The 17620-nt window shown below is 31.4% G+C and overlaps 1 protein-coding gene and 1 long non-coding RNA gene across 2 annotated transcripts in view; both read right to left on the bottom strand.

Annotated features, from left to right (window-relative positions):
• Positions 1-2855: 2855 nt before the first annotated feature.
• LOC111713340 (uncharacterized) lies at positions 2856-7184 on the bottom strand. The gene is made up of 4 exons (XR_002767673.1): positions 7124-7184; positions 5810-5880; positions 5154-5204; positions 2856-2989 (listed from the first exon to the last, which is right to left on the bottom strand). It is a non-coding gene; the product is annotated as an uncharacterized LOC111713340 (long non-coding RNA).
• Positions 7185-7221: 37 nt separating this feature from the next.
• LOC111713333 (protein tincar) overlaps positions 7222-17620 on the bottom strand; it is a gene marked incomplete at its 3' end in the record, with an annotated part of 18062 nt that continues 7663 nt past the window's right edge. Inside the window, exons 4-9 of the mRNA XM_023488180.1 lie at positions 16124-16224; positions 15303-15554; positions 11979-12688; positions 11431-11672; positions 9915-10030; positions 7222-7596 (exon numbers count right to left, since the gene is read on the bottom strand). Of these exons, the coding sequence (XP_023343948.1) occupies positions 7222-7596; positions 9915-10030; positions 11431-11672; positions 11979-12688; positions 15303-15554; positions 16124-16224 (1796 nt within the window). The remainder of the gene's footprint in view (positions 7597-9914; positions 10031-11430; positions 11673-11978; positions 12689-15302; positions 15555-16123; positions 16225-17620) is intronic.

Below are 17620 nucleotides of genomic sequence, written 5' to 3'. Positions count from 1 at the left end.
ATATTTACTTTCTTTCAGTTATTTTTTAAAAAGATATATTTAAATTAATTTTCTCCATATTTATTTTGTTAAAAAAAGATAAATTTAGATTTACGCGCCCATCTTCTGTTTCAATTGTAAACATGTTCTCTTTGTATACATTGTAAAACAAAAATAAAATTTTTTTGCGGATTTGATTAAAAAAATTCGTGGGTTTTCAAAATTTAATTGAAATAGAATTTTGTTGGAGGCAAATTTTTGAAAATTCTATCATAAATAAAACTTTCCTGTGAGGTCACACAAAACATTTGAGCCCGATCGTTTCAGCCGTTTTGACGTTTATTGGACACAAACAAACAGACACGCAAAAAGATAAAAATATTTGTTTGCCTCTTCAACTCGCTTATACTTTTTTGTAGCCTTGGACATGTACATTTTAAAATTGCAATTTGCATGTTTCTATCTTCAATTTAGAAATAGGAATTGGCAAAATCATGTTAGATTTTTGTTAATATTTTCTCTTAGTATACAGTGTAAAACTATATCATAAAAATTCGTGGATTTCAAAATTTAGTAAAAACGAATTTTGTTACGGGCAAATTTTTGAAATTTTGATCATCCATAAACCTTCCCTAGGGTCATGTGAGGTCCCACACAAAATTTGGGCCCGATTTGTTCAGCCGTTTTGATCTTTATCGGATACTAACAGACAGACAGACAAGCAAAGTATATATATATAAATATAGTGAAAAGAGGGAAGTGTAATTGCTTCAACAAATTGTTAATAAAGATTTTACAATCCCAAAATTCTTGTTTTATCCAATTATACAATGTTTTCTAATGTTATCTAATGGTTATTGTCGGGTTATGGTTTGTGGAATACATAACAGATACAGGGTGTCCAGAAATAAAAACATATTGAAGCAACAATCATTTCATATGACGCTTATACTGCACTTTTGCAAAAAGAGAAGGTCAAATTTAACCAACATTACTGGTACGCCTTTGTGAAAATTTAAGCAAATTTCGTTTTTTTTCTTTCTAACAGCGTTCTTTTGTGGTTTGAGGTATAAACTTTTCTATACACCCTGTATCCAGTGTAGGGCACTATTTAACTATATGGATCATAAAACCAATTTAAATTCAGCCAGTGTAGAAATAGAGGACAAGCCTGGGTAGACATAGAGATTCTGGGGCCAGGAGCTGGGGGGGGAGGGCAAGCCTGGGTACACATAGAGATTCTTGGAGAGGGCACAGTGATAAAAAGTTTCTTAATGCGCTTTTATTTTTCTGATAAGAATGGAATGTTTTAGGTTGGGAATCAAGATTTGGATTTGGATTATAAATACATATTTATATATAAGCTCATAAGTTCATAACAATGTGTGTTATTCTTCAATCGACAATGCTCTAATAATAAAAGTTAAACTATAAAAAAATAAAATAAAATAATAACAAGAAAGAGAAAATTTATTTATTAAAAATTTACGTTTGTCTACTATACATATTAAAAAAAAGATACAATGTTTCAGGGATTATTGAACATTTTTAAAATGTAGTTTTAAAATGATATTTGTTTTGTTGAAGCATGGGGCTTTACAGAAACCATGATGTTCAAACTTTTTGGCACTTTAAAAGGCCATTAACATCACCTATAATAACGTTTTAATATTCAGTCACGTCAAAGTTTTATGAAACTTAGAAAATTGTAAACCTTTGAAAAAAGTATTAAAAAGATATTACATTCAATGTTACGTTATTTAGTTACTGAGTTAAGAAATGAGATTCAATAATTTATTTGAGATGTTAAAGTCGAAATATGTTTGAAAAGGCCGTTAAGGCCATTAGTATCACAGGATTTTTTCAGAAAAATCTTCTTTTTGAAATATCCCAAGTTGACTGAATGTTTAAAAAGAATTTGAGTGCCTTCTGTTTCAAAAAAACAAAAGCCCCGTCCATCACAATTTTGATGACAAAATAAGAAAAACCCGTGGTTTAAAAAAAAAATATTTTTATCAGTCTATTATTTCCTATAAATTGCTGACAATGAAAAAGTAACCCTGGTAATTAAAAATAATAACTTTCATGACTGTAGGTGTAGTTTCAAGTGACTCTTTATTGATGTTGTGACAGGTCTCAGTCACAACGATACCCTTTTAACCTTTCTCTTATCAAGGATTGAATGAGATATCCTGAGTTTTCCTTATGAAAATTGTTGATTTCAATTGTGGTTTATCTAAACAAGTGACGTTCGGATTTACGCAGCAGAAACCATGAAGAAAATGCAACACTTTTTAGATGGAAAAATGACGATGTCTCTCTCATTGTTATTCAAATAAAGGTTCAAAGAGTATATCTTCATAAATTTTACATGCCATCGTAAAATGGTGGGTTACTTGAAATTACGCCTACAGTCCCTTTAAGTTTAATCATTAAATAATTGTACTAGGTGATAAACAGATTTGATAATAAAATTAATTATCGAAAATGAAACATTCGCTGCTGATGAGTTATCCGTTAGATCATGATATATCGCAACAATTTTTTAGTTGATTTTACAACAATTATTCGCAGATTTTTCCGTTCTGTCGTCTTCGTTCAAGATTTTCGTCTTTGTATATGTAACACTTGAACATTGTTCTTTATTTTCACTTTCCTTCTGTTCGGGTTCATAGAGCACGATTTTCGAACACATGATCACTTTGATAAACTGATAAACGCACATTTTCCTGCGCATATCTATCTATCTATCCAGAGTGACCAGAATCGCTGGACCCCATGGAATAATTAGAAGAGACATTAGATCCCCCCCGGGAATATACTTTTATTATTATTATTATTATTATAATTAGTATAGGTACATAAATGTATGTACCTGGTTCTATACCTGTGGGTGAACAAACTGTGGTTTTGTACCGTAGTTTGTGTGCCGCAACTCACTAGGCATGTACGGTATGTTTGTGTTGTGGTGTACAACATAGGTATTCTCTGCACTGTACTGCACCGGCTCCTGCACATAAAATTAGTCTTTCATAATATATATTTTGACGCGGCCCGACCTCGACTGCCTGGTTTTCAGAACCACACTTGAATCAATAATTGTCTTTTTTAAACTTGGTTATTGAATCAAAACTAAAAGGAGCTTCGAGGTCCAAAATACAAACCATATATCGTAGACCTTTGATATTTCAAACTAAAAATTCTGAAATATGAAAGGTTTACACCATCAGGTTGCAAAGATATGCATTATGTCTTGATTGTACAAAAAGCAAATAAAATAAAAACCCGTAATTTAAATAAGTTTACGCACATATTTCTAAATGAAAATATAATTGTACTTGTACTTTAAACTTGGTTTCGAATTCTCGAAAACAATAAATATCGTAAAACTATACAGGGTGAGTCAAAAGAAAACTGGGATTATCGATGTTTTGGACAAGTTTTCAAAAATTTTATTTTGTTAGGATTTTAGGCATAAATATAATAAAATGAAAAAAAATCAAAAATATTTTTGGAACATAGAAAAAAAACCACAATACCAATTTTCGGAAAAAATTGAATTTTTTGAAAATTGTTGGGAAACATTCATTCTGTTGTTTTCCAGAATTTTATAAAAATTTATCAAAAATTGATTGAGATATAACAAAAAATTTGATTTGCCTTTTCAGAAGTCATGATAGTTCTAGGGTTTTAATTTGATAACATTTACTTCAGATTTCCACTCAAATTTTTTTGCGGAGTTTTTGTTATATCTAAATTTTGATGAATTTTCGTGAAATTTTGGAAATCAATAAAATAAACATATTCTCAACTATTTTCAAAAAATTTTAATTTAAAAATAAAAATTGGGTTCGCGGATTTTTTTTTCAATGTTCCAAAAATATTTTTGAATTTTTATCACATTTTATTCGAAATAATGCCTTTAGTCCGAACGAAAAATTAGTTTTGAAAATTTTGTCCAAAACATTGAAAATTGCTTTTTTTACTCACCCTGTACACAATTAAAATTTGAACCATCGACTCAAAGACAAAAACTCAGTAAAGATTATAACCGGTGATTCAAATTTGAATAGGCAGCTCAAATACCCCGCCAATTCATAAAATTTGATTCCTTGTTTTTAAAAGCACGTTATTAGAGATTCTGTCTAGCTGAATGTAAACAATGTTTTACCAAATGTTTTCATTTAGAAGAAACACTTCAACAGATTTCTTTGGAGTAAACTTTAGAAACAATTAATTTACTTTCTTCAGGGGGAAAAGTTTCAATTCAGGAGAAGTTGGTTCAAAACTTGACAAATCTTTAATTTATAGCTTTATCAACTTAACATTGAATAATTCAATTTTTTATTCAACTCAGGAGTGGTTGTTTAGAAAGATAAAAAATGTTTAATTTATGGCTTCTTAATTCACATTTAAATAATTATTTTTTTCCAGTGGGGAACGTTTCAATTCAGGGGAGATTAGATTAAAAAAATTCAATTGTTCAATTTAAAGTTTCTTTTATAACTAAATTAGTTTTTTTCAATAATTAATTTACTTTTTAGGGGTAAAAGTTTCAATTCTGGAGAAGTTGGTTGAAAATTTTTGAACTTTTTCAATTTATCGCTTTTTATAATTAAATCAACAATAAAATAATTCGTTTTATTTCCAGGGGGGCAGTTTTAATTCAGGGGAGGTTAGTTAAAAAAGAGAAAAATGTTTAATTTAAAGTTTTTTAATGACTAAATTAGTTTTTAAATGATTAATTTAATCTTCAGAGGGTAATTTTTCAAAAAATTAAAATGTTTAATTTAAAGTTTTTTAATGACTAAATTAGTTTTTAAATGATTAATTTAATCTTCAAAAAATTTAAATGTTTAATTTATGGTATATTTAAATAATTAAATTTTTTCTAGGGGGTAATTTACAAAATAATAAATTCCAGAAATGGAAAATGCTAAATTTATAGTTTTTTGTAAGAATTAAATCAAGTTTTTAAATTACATTTACTCTGTTCAGGGAAAAGAGTTTTAAGAGTCAGTTCGAAAAATGAAAAAAACTTATTTTATAGTTTTTAATAAAATCCTTAAGAGCTCTTAGATTTGTTCAATTTCAGAGAAAATTATAATTTTTTTAAATTAGAAAAAAAAAATTTTACAAATAGAAAATATTTTTTTAAAACTATATTTAATCACCTGTCTAAAAGTGCCATAAGGATTCTCGGCTTGTACTTCATAAGGGTTTTCCTGTAATCATTTTATTTATATAAACGTTGATTTTTTCCAGCATTTAATATTAATTGATTCATAAATATTTTTAATAATGATTTATAGGTTTGTTGCTTTCTACATAAATTTTAATCATTTTCGTCCTTTTATTTATTGATTGATTTTTTACTTTGTTTATTAATTCATTAATATTTTAATTTTTGTTTATTATTTATCGAGAATTAACTGTTTTATTTATGATTCCTTCATTCCTCCATTATTTTATTAATTGACTTTTTAATCCTATTGATTAATTTATTTGATCATTTTTTAAATTTAATTTTTCATCTCAATATTTAATTGATGTATTGTTTCATGTAATGCTTAATTTAATTTTATGTATTTTAATTTTTTTCTCCATATTTCCATTTACTGATAGCGCCGATTGAAGGATTCATATCTCCTATTGGATAATGAGATAGATAGAAAGATAGATGTTATCGCCATAATATTTCTATTGGTTCAGAATAGACACCAAACACATGACTGAACCCTGATTGGATCAGGCGCTAACAATGCACTCGGCATACAGGAGTGGCTTGGACAAGGTGTAAAGGGTCGTGAATTTTGAATATTTAATATACCTGAATATCAGCCATTGGATTCATTTTTCTGTGATCAAATGGTTTAAAATGCCGGCCAACAGGTTGAACTCCTAGAACACAAAAATGTTTTATTATTTTTTCTGATATTATGTGTTTTAATGAATCGAGACAGCGGCCATATTTTTGAGAAGATGTTTGAAAAATGCTGCAAAATCTCGTCAAATTAAAGAAAAATGCAATATTTTTCATTTTGTTGAAGAGCTATTGAGAAGAACAAAAATATTTTAAACTGATAATATGTAACAGATAAATTTGATTTTTTTGCAAGAGGCGTAATGGAGTTACAAAGTCGTAACAGATATGTCAATTGTAATGTCAATTGAACTTGACCTTCTCCTCCTGGTTAGTTTGCAGTGTAGTTAAGAGCTAATTTATCTGTTTAAGATAAAGTTTTAGATAATATTAAATTCGAAAAAAACTTCTAACTTTCAATCTATATTTATTTAGATTATGTTTCAGTATATTACACATATCTCTGTGAATATGCGATTGGTAAATTACAAGACAGTTTCTGTAATCCGTTGGTTTATCAGCGGTATTAATCACTAAATAGCGACATTGTACAAGTTCTTCTGTCTTCTTTAAAATGGGGTTTACTGTATAATAATAGTATGTATATTAAACCCTCCGTCAGTTAAAATCTAGAATATCTATAAATGTTTATGTTTTCAAAATGTTTATTCAAATCTTTTTGCTTCAGAATTTGGAAGCTGTTGCAAAAAGTGCGGAAAAAGATTATATTTTCTTTACAGATTTTAGTTCAAAGGATTCAGAAAATTAGATTCGCGGAACCCGGTGAGATTATCTCAGCAAATTTGTCATACTTTTCAACATTCCTTACCCCTTTAAAACTTTTAGCATTATTATTAATATAGAATATAATCCTGAAAAGTTGGAATGTGTCTTTTTTGAAATATAAAATTCCACGTTTTTACAATGGTAAAATAATTTAAAACAGTTGTTACTAAATGTATTTTTTCCTTATTTTTTTGTTATAAAACAATATGGTTGTTTTTGTATAGAATTGAGAAGGATATTTAAAATATCGAAATATTTTTTCTCTCAAAACCATCAATTTTTTTTTGAAGCAGTTGAACAACTCTCTACCACAAAGGAATATTTACAGTGGTAAAATAATGCCAATTGTTTAGTAATTTTAAAACATACCCTGAACATTAAAAATTACAAACAAATGATAAAGACCAAAACCATTCCATAGTTTTCTAATTTTCACAAAATTATTTATTGATCGAATAAGATCTTTTACCTATATTCTGTAAAATTTATTTTTACCTGGTTTTTGAAGACTTCTCGGAGGTGACTCCCCAACTCTAGCGGGTAGGGTGTTGTGGGGTTAATAATTTAAACAAAAATATTGTTTTATTTATTACCTGTGACATTTCTGTAAAAGAAGTGAGCTTCATGTTTGTACACCGTCCGTAAACATCTTCCTCTGTTTCAAAGACCGCGGTTGTCCTCTCCTCGTATCCACCGCCACGACCATCCACCGCGGTTCCCACTTCGTCCTCCCCTGGCGGAACTATGCCGCGTTGCAGACTGAAACTCTTCCAGTGCGCAGCACCGGGCGGGAGAGCAGCTGGCACCGGAATGTTGTCTAAACTGCTCGACTTTCTATGCTGCAGCTGCTCTGACTCTGTGAACTGCTGCTGCTGCTGCTGGCCCGGGGGACTGCTGCTAGAGGTGGTACTGCTGGAATCTGGAAGTCCAGAGTCTATACTGCGATTGCTACGAGGGGTGTGAACATCCTAAAATAAATTAGTTAATTAACAAAATGAATTATTTAATAAATCTGCAATAATTTAATCTGTAATCAAATGTCTTAAATGATAAGCATGAAAACCCGGCTTTGCCTGGAAAAAAATTTTCCTTGTAAATGTCAACATACCCAATTTGAACATTCCCGTGGTTCGTTGACCGAGTTGCCAAATCAAAATTTGGAGCAAATCGGTCAAGACCAGGTCATAATTTTTGATCGAATATACACACAGACAAACAGATAGACTAACAGATAAAGATAGCTACTTTATACATATACATAGATGATGATAACATTTCATATATATTATTTGTCCAAATTAGACATATTTTGAAAACGTTTAAAACGAAGAAAAACCGGCAAATTGTAAACCAAAAACTCACAAACTCAAATTTTATAATCTCCATTTCTTTGAAACCTGATTCTGTAAACCTTTTTTTAAACTTTCAATGCTTTTTGGTCTATTAGAATTCATAGTTTAAAATATCTAAGATCTACGACATCGGGTTGCACATATGTAGGGATTACAATTTTGAGTTTGTGGCAAAAACTCAATTAAGCATCAATTAAAAGTTGAAATAGGAGCCTAGAGAATATAAAATCAATAATATTTTAACTTTCCTCCATTTTCCAGGAGTATCAAATATTTGTTCACTTACAGATTTAATCTCATAACGATGAAAAGTAGAAAACATGTTTTTTAGCAGAGTGTCTCAACATTTTATTAATCTTTAAAGGAATTGAGTCCTAGCGACAAACTCTGATTTTCTAATCCTTCAAATTACAAAGATTTGAGTATTAAATGTTACAATATCTTTAACTCAAATTTTCTAATCCCTAAATATTTGCAACCTGATGGTGTTAACCATCAAAGATCTAACAGAATTCATATATCTAACAGAATTCAAAGATCTAACAGAATTCAAAGATCTAACATAATTCAAAGATCTAACAGAATTCAAAGATCTAACAGAATTCAAAGATCTAACAGAATCCAAAGATCTAACAGAATTCAAAGATCTAACAGAATCCAAAGATCTAACAGAATTCAAAGATCTAACAGAATTCATAGATCTAACAGAATTCAAAGATCTAACAGAATTCAAAGATCTAACCGAATTCATAGATCTAACAGAATTCATAGATCTAACAGAATTCAAAGATCTAACAGAATTTTGAAACAGAACTCGTCACCAGCTGTAATTTGGTGTCCCTAAATCTTTGCAATCCGATGTGGTAAACCTTTTATATGTAAACTTTGCTTATTTAATGGTTTGAAATATCAAAGGCTTTCAGCATTATAAAGATATAATAAAAAGATACAAGATAAGGAAAAAAAAAAAAATCTTCCATATTATGTTACCCTATCCAGACGTGTCCTGTCTCGTTAGAGTAGAAAATGTTTATAGATGTTTTATTTATTATTGTTTAAGTTTTCCTTCAACTACTCAACAGAGATACAAAAAGTATTTTCTAACATTTTCTCAAAAATGTTAAAGAAGTATATACTAATACATTCAACAATACGTCTTTCTGGAAAGAGAGTGTTTACAAAAAATGATAAATGTTTAAAAAAAAAAAGTCTTTACCAAGGGCGTAAACGGAACTAAATCTAGGGGGGCAAAATTTGAACCGTTAATTCAAAACATTTGGCTTCTTGGATACTTTAAAGGTACACATACACAAAACAGTCCAATTACCATACAAGGACTACTTTATCTCTCCATCAAACAAAACTAGCGGAAAAAATAGCAAATTAATGTTTTTAATACTCTTAACTCCTTAAAAATATGTTTTGTACATTCTGTGCAACGTTAATCATTAATGATTATTTTGAATAATCATAAGTAATTATTCTGAATAATTATAATCTTTAATCATATGATACACTAGCCTCCTTTTTTTAGTGCATGGGACATGAAATGGTTAGTTTTTAAAAACTCTGTAAGGGGATTGGACTTCTAAAAGGTTCCAAAAATATCTTAGAAGTTTTACAAATTTAAAATTGTTTGTTCTAATACCAAAGTTACACAATGCCAAAGTTTGACCCTGAAAAAAAAATATATTCAAAAACGATTGTCTAGAAACTATTGTTTTTTTTTATTCGGTTTTTCCTTATATTTTCTCTTAGGATAACATAGTGCAAAGTTTAATAAAAACAAACTTATATAGTTTAAAATGTTAGAAGTTGAGAGTATTTCGTGTGATGCCCTCTAAAGGACCAAAACCCTAATTTTTAATTTTTTTTTTATTTTTTATTTTACAAAATGGCCGAAAATATCCAACAACTATTCTACTTCTACTTACCATAACATCTTGAGGGTGTCCCCCTTTCCTAGGCGCTGGTCTAGGGGGGAGGAGGTGTGGCTGTCGGTCCCCGCCCTCATCTAGAGGAGGAGGGGGTAGGCTGTCTACATCCTCTTCTATAAAATCCAGTTTCAAATTTTTTTTTTAACTCTCAAAAAAAGTTATGAAAAAAACCTTGAATTCTTGATTTTGGCCATTTCTTACATGGCATCCGAATAACTTAATTTTTAGAACTGTCTAAATTTTGGACACAATTTATAGAGAGGAGGAATGGTTAGTGCACTAAAAAAATGTTATGAAAGACATTTTTTCTCTTTTGTTTTGTTTTAATCTAAACTATTATCTAATTATCACGCTCGATTAGTCCCTAATTAGTGTCTAATTAGTTCATGTTCAGTAATTAATCGTTACAAGGCAACCTCATCTCAGTTTATGTAAATCTTTATTCCATTAAAACATTGCAGGGACTATTCACAAAGGAACAGAGTTTTTGCCACAAACTTGAAATTTCTACTCCCTATATTTTTGCATGCCGATTGAGTAAACTTTTGATATTCCAAACATATACTATATTTAATCTAACAAAATTCTTAGTTTGAAATATCAAAATTATGGAAATCTTTTCCAATAAAACGTTTAAGGAATTATTCACAAAGGAACAGAGCTTTTGCCACAAATTTAAATGTTCTACTCCCTATATCTTTGCATTCTAATTGTGTAAACGTAAACTGCTTAATTTAACAAAATTCTTAGTTTAAAATATCAAAGGTCTATGCCATTTAGTTGCATAGATATAGGGATTGGAAAATCAGAGTTTGCGATAAGAACTCGATTCCTTCGGGTTAATATAGAAGTTGTTTGATAGTTGTTTGATAGTTGTTTGATAGTTGTTTGATAGTTGTTTGATAGTTGTTTGATAGTTGTTTGATAGTTGTTTGATAGTTGTTTGATAACTGTTTCTAAAAAAAGCTAACAATGACGAAACAATATTTATTTGAATGTTTTCAATTTTTCTTGTTACTTTTGAATTATGTCGTCTTTATATATTGAATTGAAATAATTGAGACTTTGAAAATACAATCTTTAGTGATATATTCAATATTTCTTTTTTTTCTTTGCAGTTTTATAAGCTAAAACTATAACAAATATGAAAACGACGTAAATTCAGAAAATATTTTTGGAAACATTTATTAAAACATAATCTACTTATTTTAGGTTAAAAAGATAGTAGTACTACTATGATATGTGATCAATATTTTTGTACATCTGCACATTACCCACATATCTGAACATTCCCTTTCATAAAGATTTTTTTTTCTAAATGCGTCTGCATAGCAATGATTTATATTGTATGTTTTCAAATGTTTTTTCTCGCATAATGGGGGATATTTTTTAAGCAAAAAAAGCGAGTAAAAAAATAATTCTGGGACTAAAAATCTTTTTGATAATAAACTGTTCCAAAGAAAAAAATTCTTTATTTATAAAAAATTAATATTTTTTTTTTAAACTGGTTTTCCTGAAATTATATGTTGATGAACAGTATTCAGAGCTTGTAAGCTTTCCCCTTCAGTAATGGGACGAGTTTTTCCTTTTGTTCTAATCGTCCCGTAGATACTGTCTTTAGGTATCCTGTCGTCTGTATCCTGTACCGTACTGGTCTGGGGGGAGGTGTGGCCTGGGTTGATCCGCCTTGGACTTTGGCTGGTCACACTGTCGTTTCCATCATTTCTCTTGTTTAAGCTCGGTGACGCGTGCACTCTAAAAATTGGAATGAAAAATATTAAATTGACAAGACTTAGTTTTCCATTTTTTACCGGGTAAATTTGACGGAACCTTTTCAGACGCTGTATGAAGGATAAACCTTTACAAACTTTTGGAAATTAGGAATAAATTTGCCTCCTAGTCCTAGATGCTACACAGAGCTAAATTTAAAATCATGAAAAAAATTTATGGGACATTGAACATTTCATTTTTGATTTCAGTTGATCTATTTAAACTACTTCTCTCTCTCCTTTAAAAATGTTCATCCAAATTTACGAAGAATGCAATTAACGATTAAAATACCTTAATATCGTGTTTGAAGTCGGAGCCGTAGCTTTGGATGGAGTATCGCCCTTTAACCAGTAGGTTTCTTCCTCTTCGAGAGCACGGTCCGTTTCCATAGCAGCCTTAGCAAGAGTTCGCATTATCAACTTCTTGGGAGCCTGGTCATGTACAGTAAACGTTTTCCCAAATCCAACAATTAGCATTGGCGCATTTTCCTTGTCCACTGGTTGATGGTGAAGGTCAATGTCGTTGACTAGTTTGATCGACTTTGCGTTGTGAACAGCTGCACGGCCGACAGTGACGCGAAGTTTAAACTTCCAGGTCATTTTTACAGTCAAGAACAGCCAGGTTACGATCCACAGGAACAAGTGCAGCACCGTGGCGATCACAAATACTAAAACTGTTCCGTCCAGCGATCCCTTGTAGATGATCGTAAAGTCATAGAGAAGCGGGCCGTTACACACGGCCAGGGCGATCAGCGTGCACATAGCAGCAGTGTGGGGGAAGTAGAGCCATAATGAGGTCTTCCCCTCGGCCAACAAGATTGTCTTCTTCTCGCGTTCGGTCTGGAGGAACGCCATAAACTTTTGGTATCCGTACATGTAGATCACGGAGGAGGAGGCCGTTACTATCATGCAGGAGAGCAGATAGAGAAGCATGGAGATCGGGGTGTTCAAAAGGAACGGTTCGTACTTGTGCAGCACATTCTGGGGTCCCAGCACATGAACCTGGAATTATATATGAATTCAACTAAATCAATATGTTAGGAATCTATCTTTATACTTCGCTTGTCTGTTTGTTTCTATCAATAAACTTCAAAACGGCTGATTCGATCGGGCCCAAATTTTTTGTGAAACTTCACACGAACCCAGGAAAGGTTTATGGGCGGTTAGAATTTAAGAATTTTGATCTTTCAAAATCCAAGAAATAAAAATCGTTAAAAGAGCAACAATTAAAAGTTAAAATTGAGTCAGAACAAAAACGTTCTTATTTTGATTTCGATACGTGGGATCCAATATGGGGAAGAGAAGAAGATTTTAAATAGTCTAATAAACGTATAACATCCATGTTTTACTTAATAATTGATTTTCAAGCTATACTGGTAATACTATTGCTCCTTTTTAACAACATCAAATACACATGATCTTAATCAACAGTTTATGGGTTCTACTGTTTTATAATTTTAGAAATAGAGATTTAATGAACAAAATTTAATGATTAAAATTTTAAAGGTTCGATTTGGTGTTTTTTTTTCGTATTCTAGTATTAGTATCCCCAACCCTACATGACTTGGTGAATAGATTTTAATAATTATTTATCATTTGAAAAAATCAATTAACATTAAAATTAACTGTGGTGGAAAAAACATTATTACAATTATGAACAAAAAATATAATTTTCTATTGAAAGGTAAAATAGATTGATTTTTAATGCACATAATACGAATATCAATTAGCAGCACAATGACACAGAATTGTTAAAAAACGCTTTCTACGTCGAATGATTTAACCAATAATATATAATTCTACGAATACACATTGTGCACAGTCGACTTATTTTTTAATAAGTATTATTAATATTCTCTCGATAATATCTTCAATCATTATGGATTATTAATTTAGTTCTTATTGATATCCTGCATTGTTTATCATAAAAAGTAACTTAAAAGTGACCCTTCATTATAGAGTGCAACGTGTCTGATTCACACCTAAAAACTAATTATTTTCAATGTGGTTTATCTACCGATCGTGATTTGCGCTTTTCTAGTGCAGGAAAACATTGTTGGAATTGTCAGAACTAAACACCCGGATCAAGCTGTAGAATAAGACATTATTGATTACATATAAAGTTTTCAAAGGTAACCATTAAAAGAAGGGCCCCTTNAAAAAAAAACTTAAAACCAAATTTCGCCCTCCCCTCATTAGAGTCCTAGTTGCGCCACTGATCATAAGAATTGAGTTTTCTTAATATCAGTAACTTTCTGATTTGAACAATAGAGGCAATGAAGAAAATTGTCAGAATTGTCGCGAATGATTAAAAAGAATGAGTTGACTTGAAATCTCGTTGACAGTCTCTTTAAGTAAAATAATAAGGTTTGGCTGTTAACTCCTGTGATTCAAAACATAAATCAAGTTTAATGGCGGGGAAAATGATTCTCTAAGGTGTCAGAAAATAATGTAAAATGTTTTCATAATAAAATCCCCTTCTAGCTCTTTCGTAGACTTTCTCCATTCATGATTCCCCCCTTTTTAGTATTCATGACATACTTCTTAGATTTCTTTCTTATTCTCTTCAAGCTTTGGTTCAATCGGTTCCATTTTCATTCCTTTTCTTCCTTCCACCTTCGTACTCAACTTCTTTCCTTCCTTCCACCTTCGTAATCACCCTCTTTCCTTCCTTCCACCTTCGTACTCAACCTCTTTCCTTCCTTCCACCCTCGTACTCACCCTCTATGCTTCCTTCCACCTTCGTACTCAACCTCTTTCCTTCCTTCCACCTTCGTACTCACCCTCTTTCCTTCCTTCTTCGTACTCAACCTCTTTCCTTCCTTCCACCTTCGTACTCAACCTCTTTCCTTCCTTCCACCTTCGTACTCACCCTCTTTCCTTCCTTCCACCTTCGTACTCACCCTCTATGCTTCCTTTTCCGTTCACACTTTCCCTCTATTCTTCATAATCTCAAAATATGGGTTTTAAATAGTCCGAAGAACATTGATCTATTTGCTGAAGCAGTTTCAATATTAACAAAAAATGTCCTGAAACTATTTCCATTTTTAACATATCCGCGAGGGCATATTCTGGATCCGTTCTCCTTTAAACCTTTCTCTGAAAAATATTGTGGAAAATATGGTCGAATTTCTCATTAGAAAAGTGTTTAATTCAGATCATCCCTCCATTGTTTCTGTATAAGCATAAATACGCAAGTCCCTTTTATTGAGAAAAGAAAATTGAAAATAATCAGTTTCCAAAGAGAAAACTTGGTTATTTTACTTATTCTTTATAATAAAAAAGATTGAAAGGGTTTCGTTGTAACTCTAACACGCTACTCACTTGAGTTTAGACCTGCACTCCCTTTCAGATAATTACCTTGTACATGATCGACATTGCCGCGAACTTGAGTTTAGCCCTGCACTCCCTTTTAGATAAATACCTTGTACGATCGACATTGCCGCGAACTTGAGTTTAGACCTGCGCACTCCCTTTAAGATAATTACCTTGTACATGATCGACATTGCCGAGAACTTGAGTTTAGACCTGCACTCCCTTTAAGATAATTACCTTGTACATGTTCGACATTGCCGCGAACTTGAGTTTAGACCTGCAGTCCCTTTAAGATAATTACCTTGTACATGATCGACATTGCCGCAAACGCCATCAGGTTCTGGATCCCGTTCCCGACCAGCTGAAGGGAGAAGAAGAACGCCAGGGCCTTGTTCGTCTTCCAGAATACAGCGGGGTAGCGGATACTAAAGACGAGGAGGGCCAGGGCGTAGTTGATGAACTCGGCGGAGAAGGGTGTCCAGGGGGTGTCCTGCTCAAGGAACTTCCTGATCTGGTCGGCAGGGTGGTTCACGGGAGACAACATCGTCGTGCTCTAGATTATAAAAATAAAAATATTCGATGTTTTGGGAAAGATATAAACAGGTGGGGGCTATGGGGACTGAACCCCCTGGATAAATGAACACCAAGGATCTCAGAAGTTCCTCCCCTCCTCACCCAAAAAATCCTGTTTACGTCCCTGAACTCGAGATGGCTAAATGTTTGTACAAGGGTAAAGAATGTGACTGTACTGAAAATCTGAAAGTCTGTTTCAGATTTAGAAATAATTAGAAACAAAATAAAAGGATAAATAATATAATAATCGGTAAAAAAGCTATCTTAACTCCAAGACTCCAAGACTTTTCTATAAGGGGCCAATATATGAAACATGATGATTGGACAAAGGAATTGAGTCTTTCCTAGAATCTGTGATTTTCTAATCCCTATATCCTTGCAACCTAATGTCGTTGATCTTTGATATTTCAAACCATGAATTTTGTAAGATCAAGTAATTTAAGTTTGAATTATCAAAGGTTTACATCGCCAGGTTGCGAAGATATGGTAATTCAAAGATATGAGTGTGTGGCAAAGACTCAATTCCTTTATCGAAATACTGTGCTTTACCTCTAGATGGTTGACAGTTGACGATCCCGTGAAGAAACTAAGAACGATCAAACGATCATTGTTTGGAACAATCCAATCCAGATCAGTACTCCAGATACTCTCTAGAGAAGGATAGATAAATAGATAGATAGATAGATAGATAGATAGATAGATAGATAGATAGATAGATAGATAGATAAATATTTTACAAGGGATATTCCCCGCAAAGGGAGTCCAACAAAATATCATCAATCCAAGTTTTTTTTGTTGGCCTCCATCATCATCATCATCATCATCATCATCATCATCATTATTATCATTATTGTTATTATTATTCTTGAATTTTACAATAGAAATGGTTAAATTCCCAAAAACGGTTCTCTTTTAAAATACTGCGAAAAAATAGGAGAATAATGTTGTTTTATAATAAAAAGTTGTTTAAGAGAAAAAGAAAGAAAAAATATTTGAATATTTATTTGCCGAGAAAGTTTTATATCTCTGTTTTTGTAACATAATACTTTTCTGCAAGAATTTTCAAGAAAAGCAGATGTTTTATTTGATAAAATATTTATACATTTATCCAATAGTAGTTTACTGTACATAAGTTAAAATAAACTTTTTAAGAAACATATTATAAAAAAGTTAAGTCTTTGCCACAAACTCAATTTATAAAATTCCTAAATCTTTGCAATCTGATGTTGTAAACCTAAGATATTTCAAACTTAGATAATTTAATCAAACAGCTTATTCATAGTTTGACATAAATAAGGTCTACGACATTGGGTTGTTAAGATATAGAGATTAGACAATCAAAGTTTGTGGTAAAGACTCAGTTCCTTTATAATAATCTATATGGAATCAATGCGTAACCCCAAGATTCAGATTCGCAACATAAAGGTTCTNCTTCCTAGGTTTTAAATTGATCTTAAACTTAAAACTTGATATATTTTTTGTTCATTTCAAGTTTTAGAAAAGAAAAAGAAAGAAATTATGGATCATTTTGATTTTAAATATGGTTTAAAATATCAATGTTTGCTAGAGCCCTTATCATTTTAGATTCATAATCTACCCTACCAACCCACATCAAGGACTTTAAATCTACCCCCAAACTCCCACCCGACAACCTTTCTTCCTCCCCTCTTCCCTCTTTTACATCATTAATATTTAATAAAATTTAAAACCAGATGAGATTTCGCAAATTTGCATAACCTAAATTTGCACAGTTTACTATGCAAACTTATAGGCGATGATTTATATGCATTGCAAAACTTTTGAAAATCTTAAATATTTTAGAGCTAAAAAATCGTGTTGCTTAGCGCCCCCCCCCCCTTGATTCCAATGAATAAATGCTAAAAGAAAATTCTCCAAGTTTTTGCTGAGAAGTTTGCTCACTTAGTTCAATGTAATTCTGAGATATAAAGGAGAGAAAAAGAAATAAAGGTATCATATATCTTTCCACATTTAGGGAAATATGATTTATTATTACCCTCCCCCCACCCCTCCTTTACTTTACTTTAG

Source organism: Eurytemora carolleeae, unplaced genomic scaffold, assembly GCF_000591075.1.
Source record: "Eurytemora carolleeae unplaced genomic scaffold, Eaff_2.0 scaffold1228, whole genome shotgun sequence".
Taxonomy (NCBI): domain Eukaryota; kingdom Metazoa; phylum Arthropoda; class Copepoda; order Calanoida; family Temoridae; genus Eurytemora; species Eurytemora carolleeae.
The sequence above is the reverse complement of the archived record's forward strand: the minus strand, read 5'-3'. Positions and strand labels throughout refer to the sequence as shown.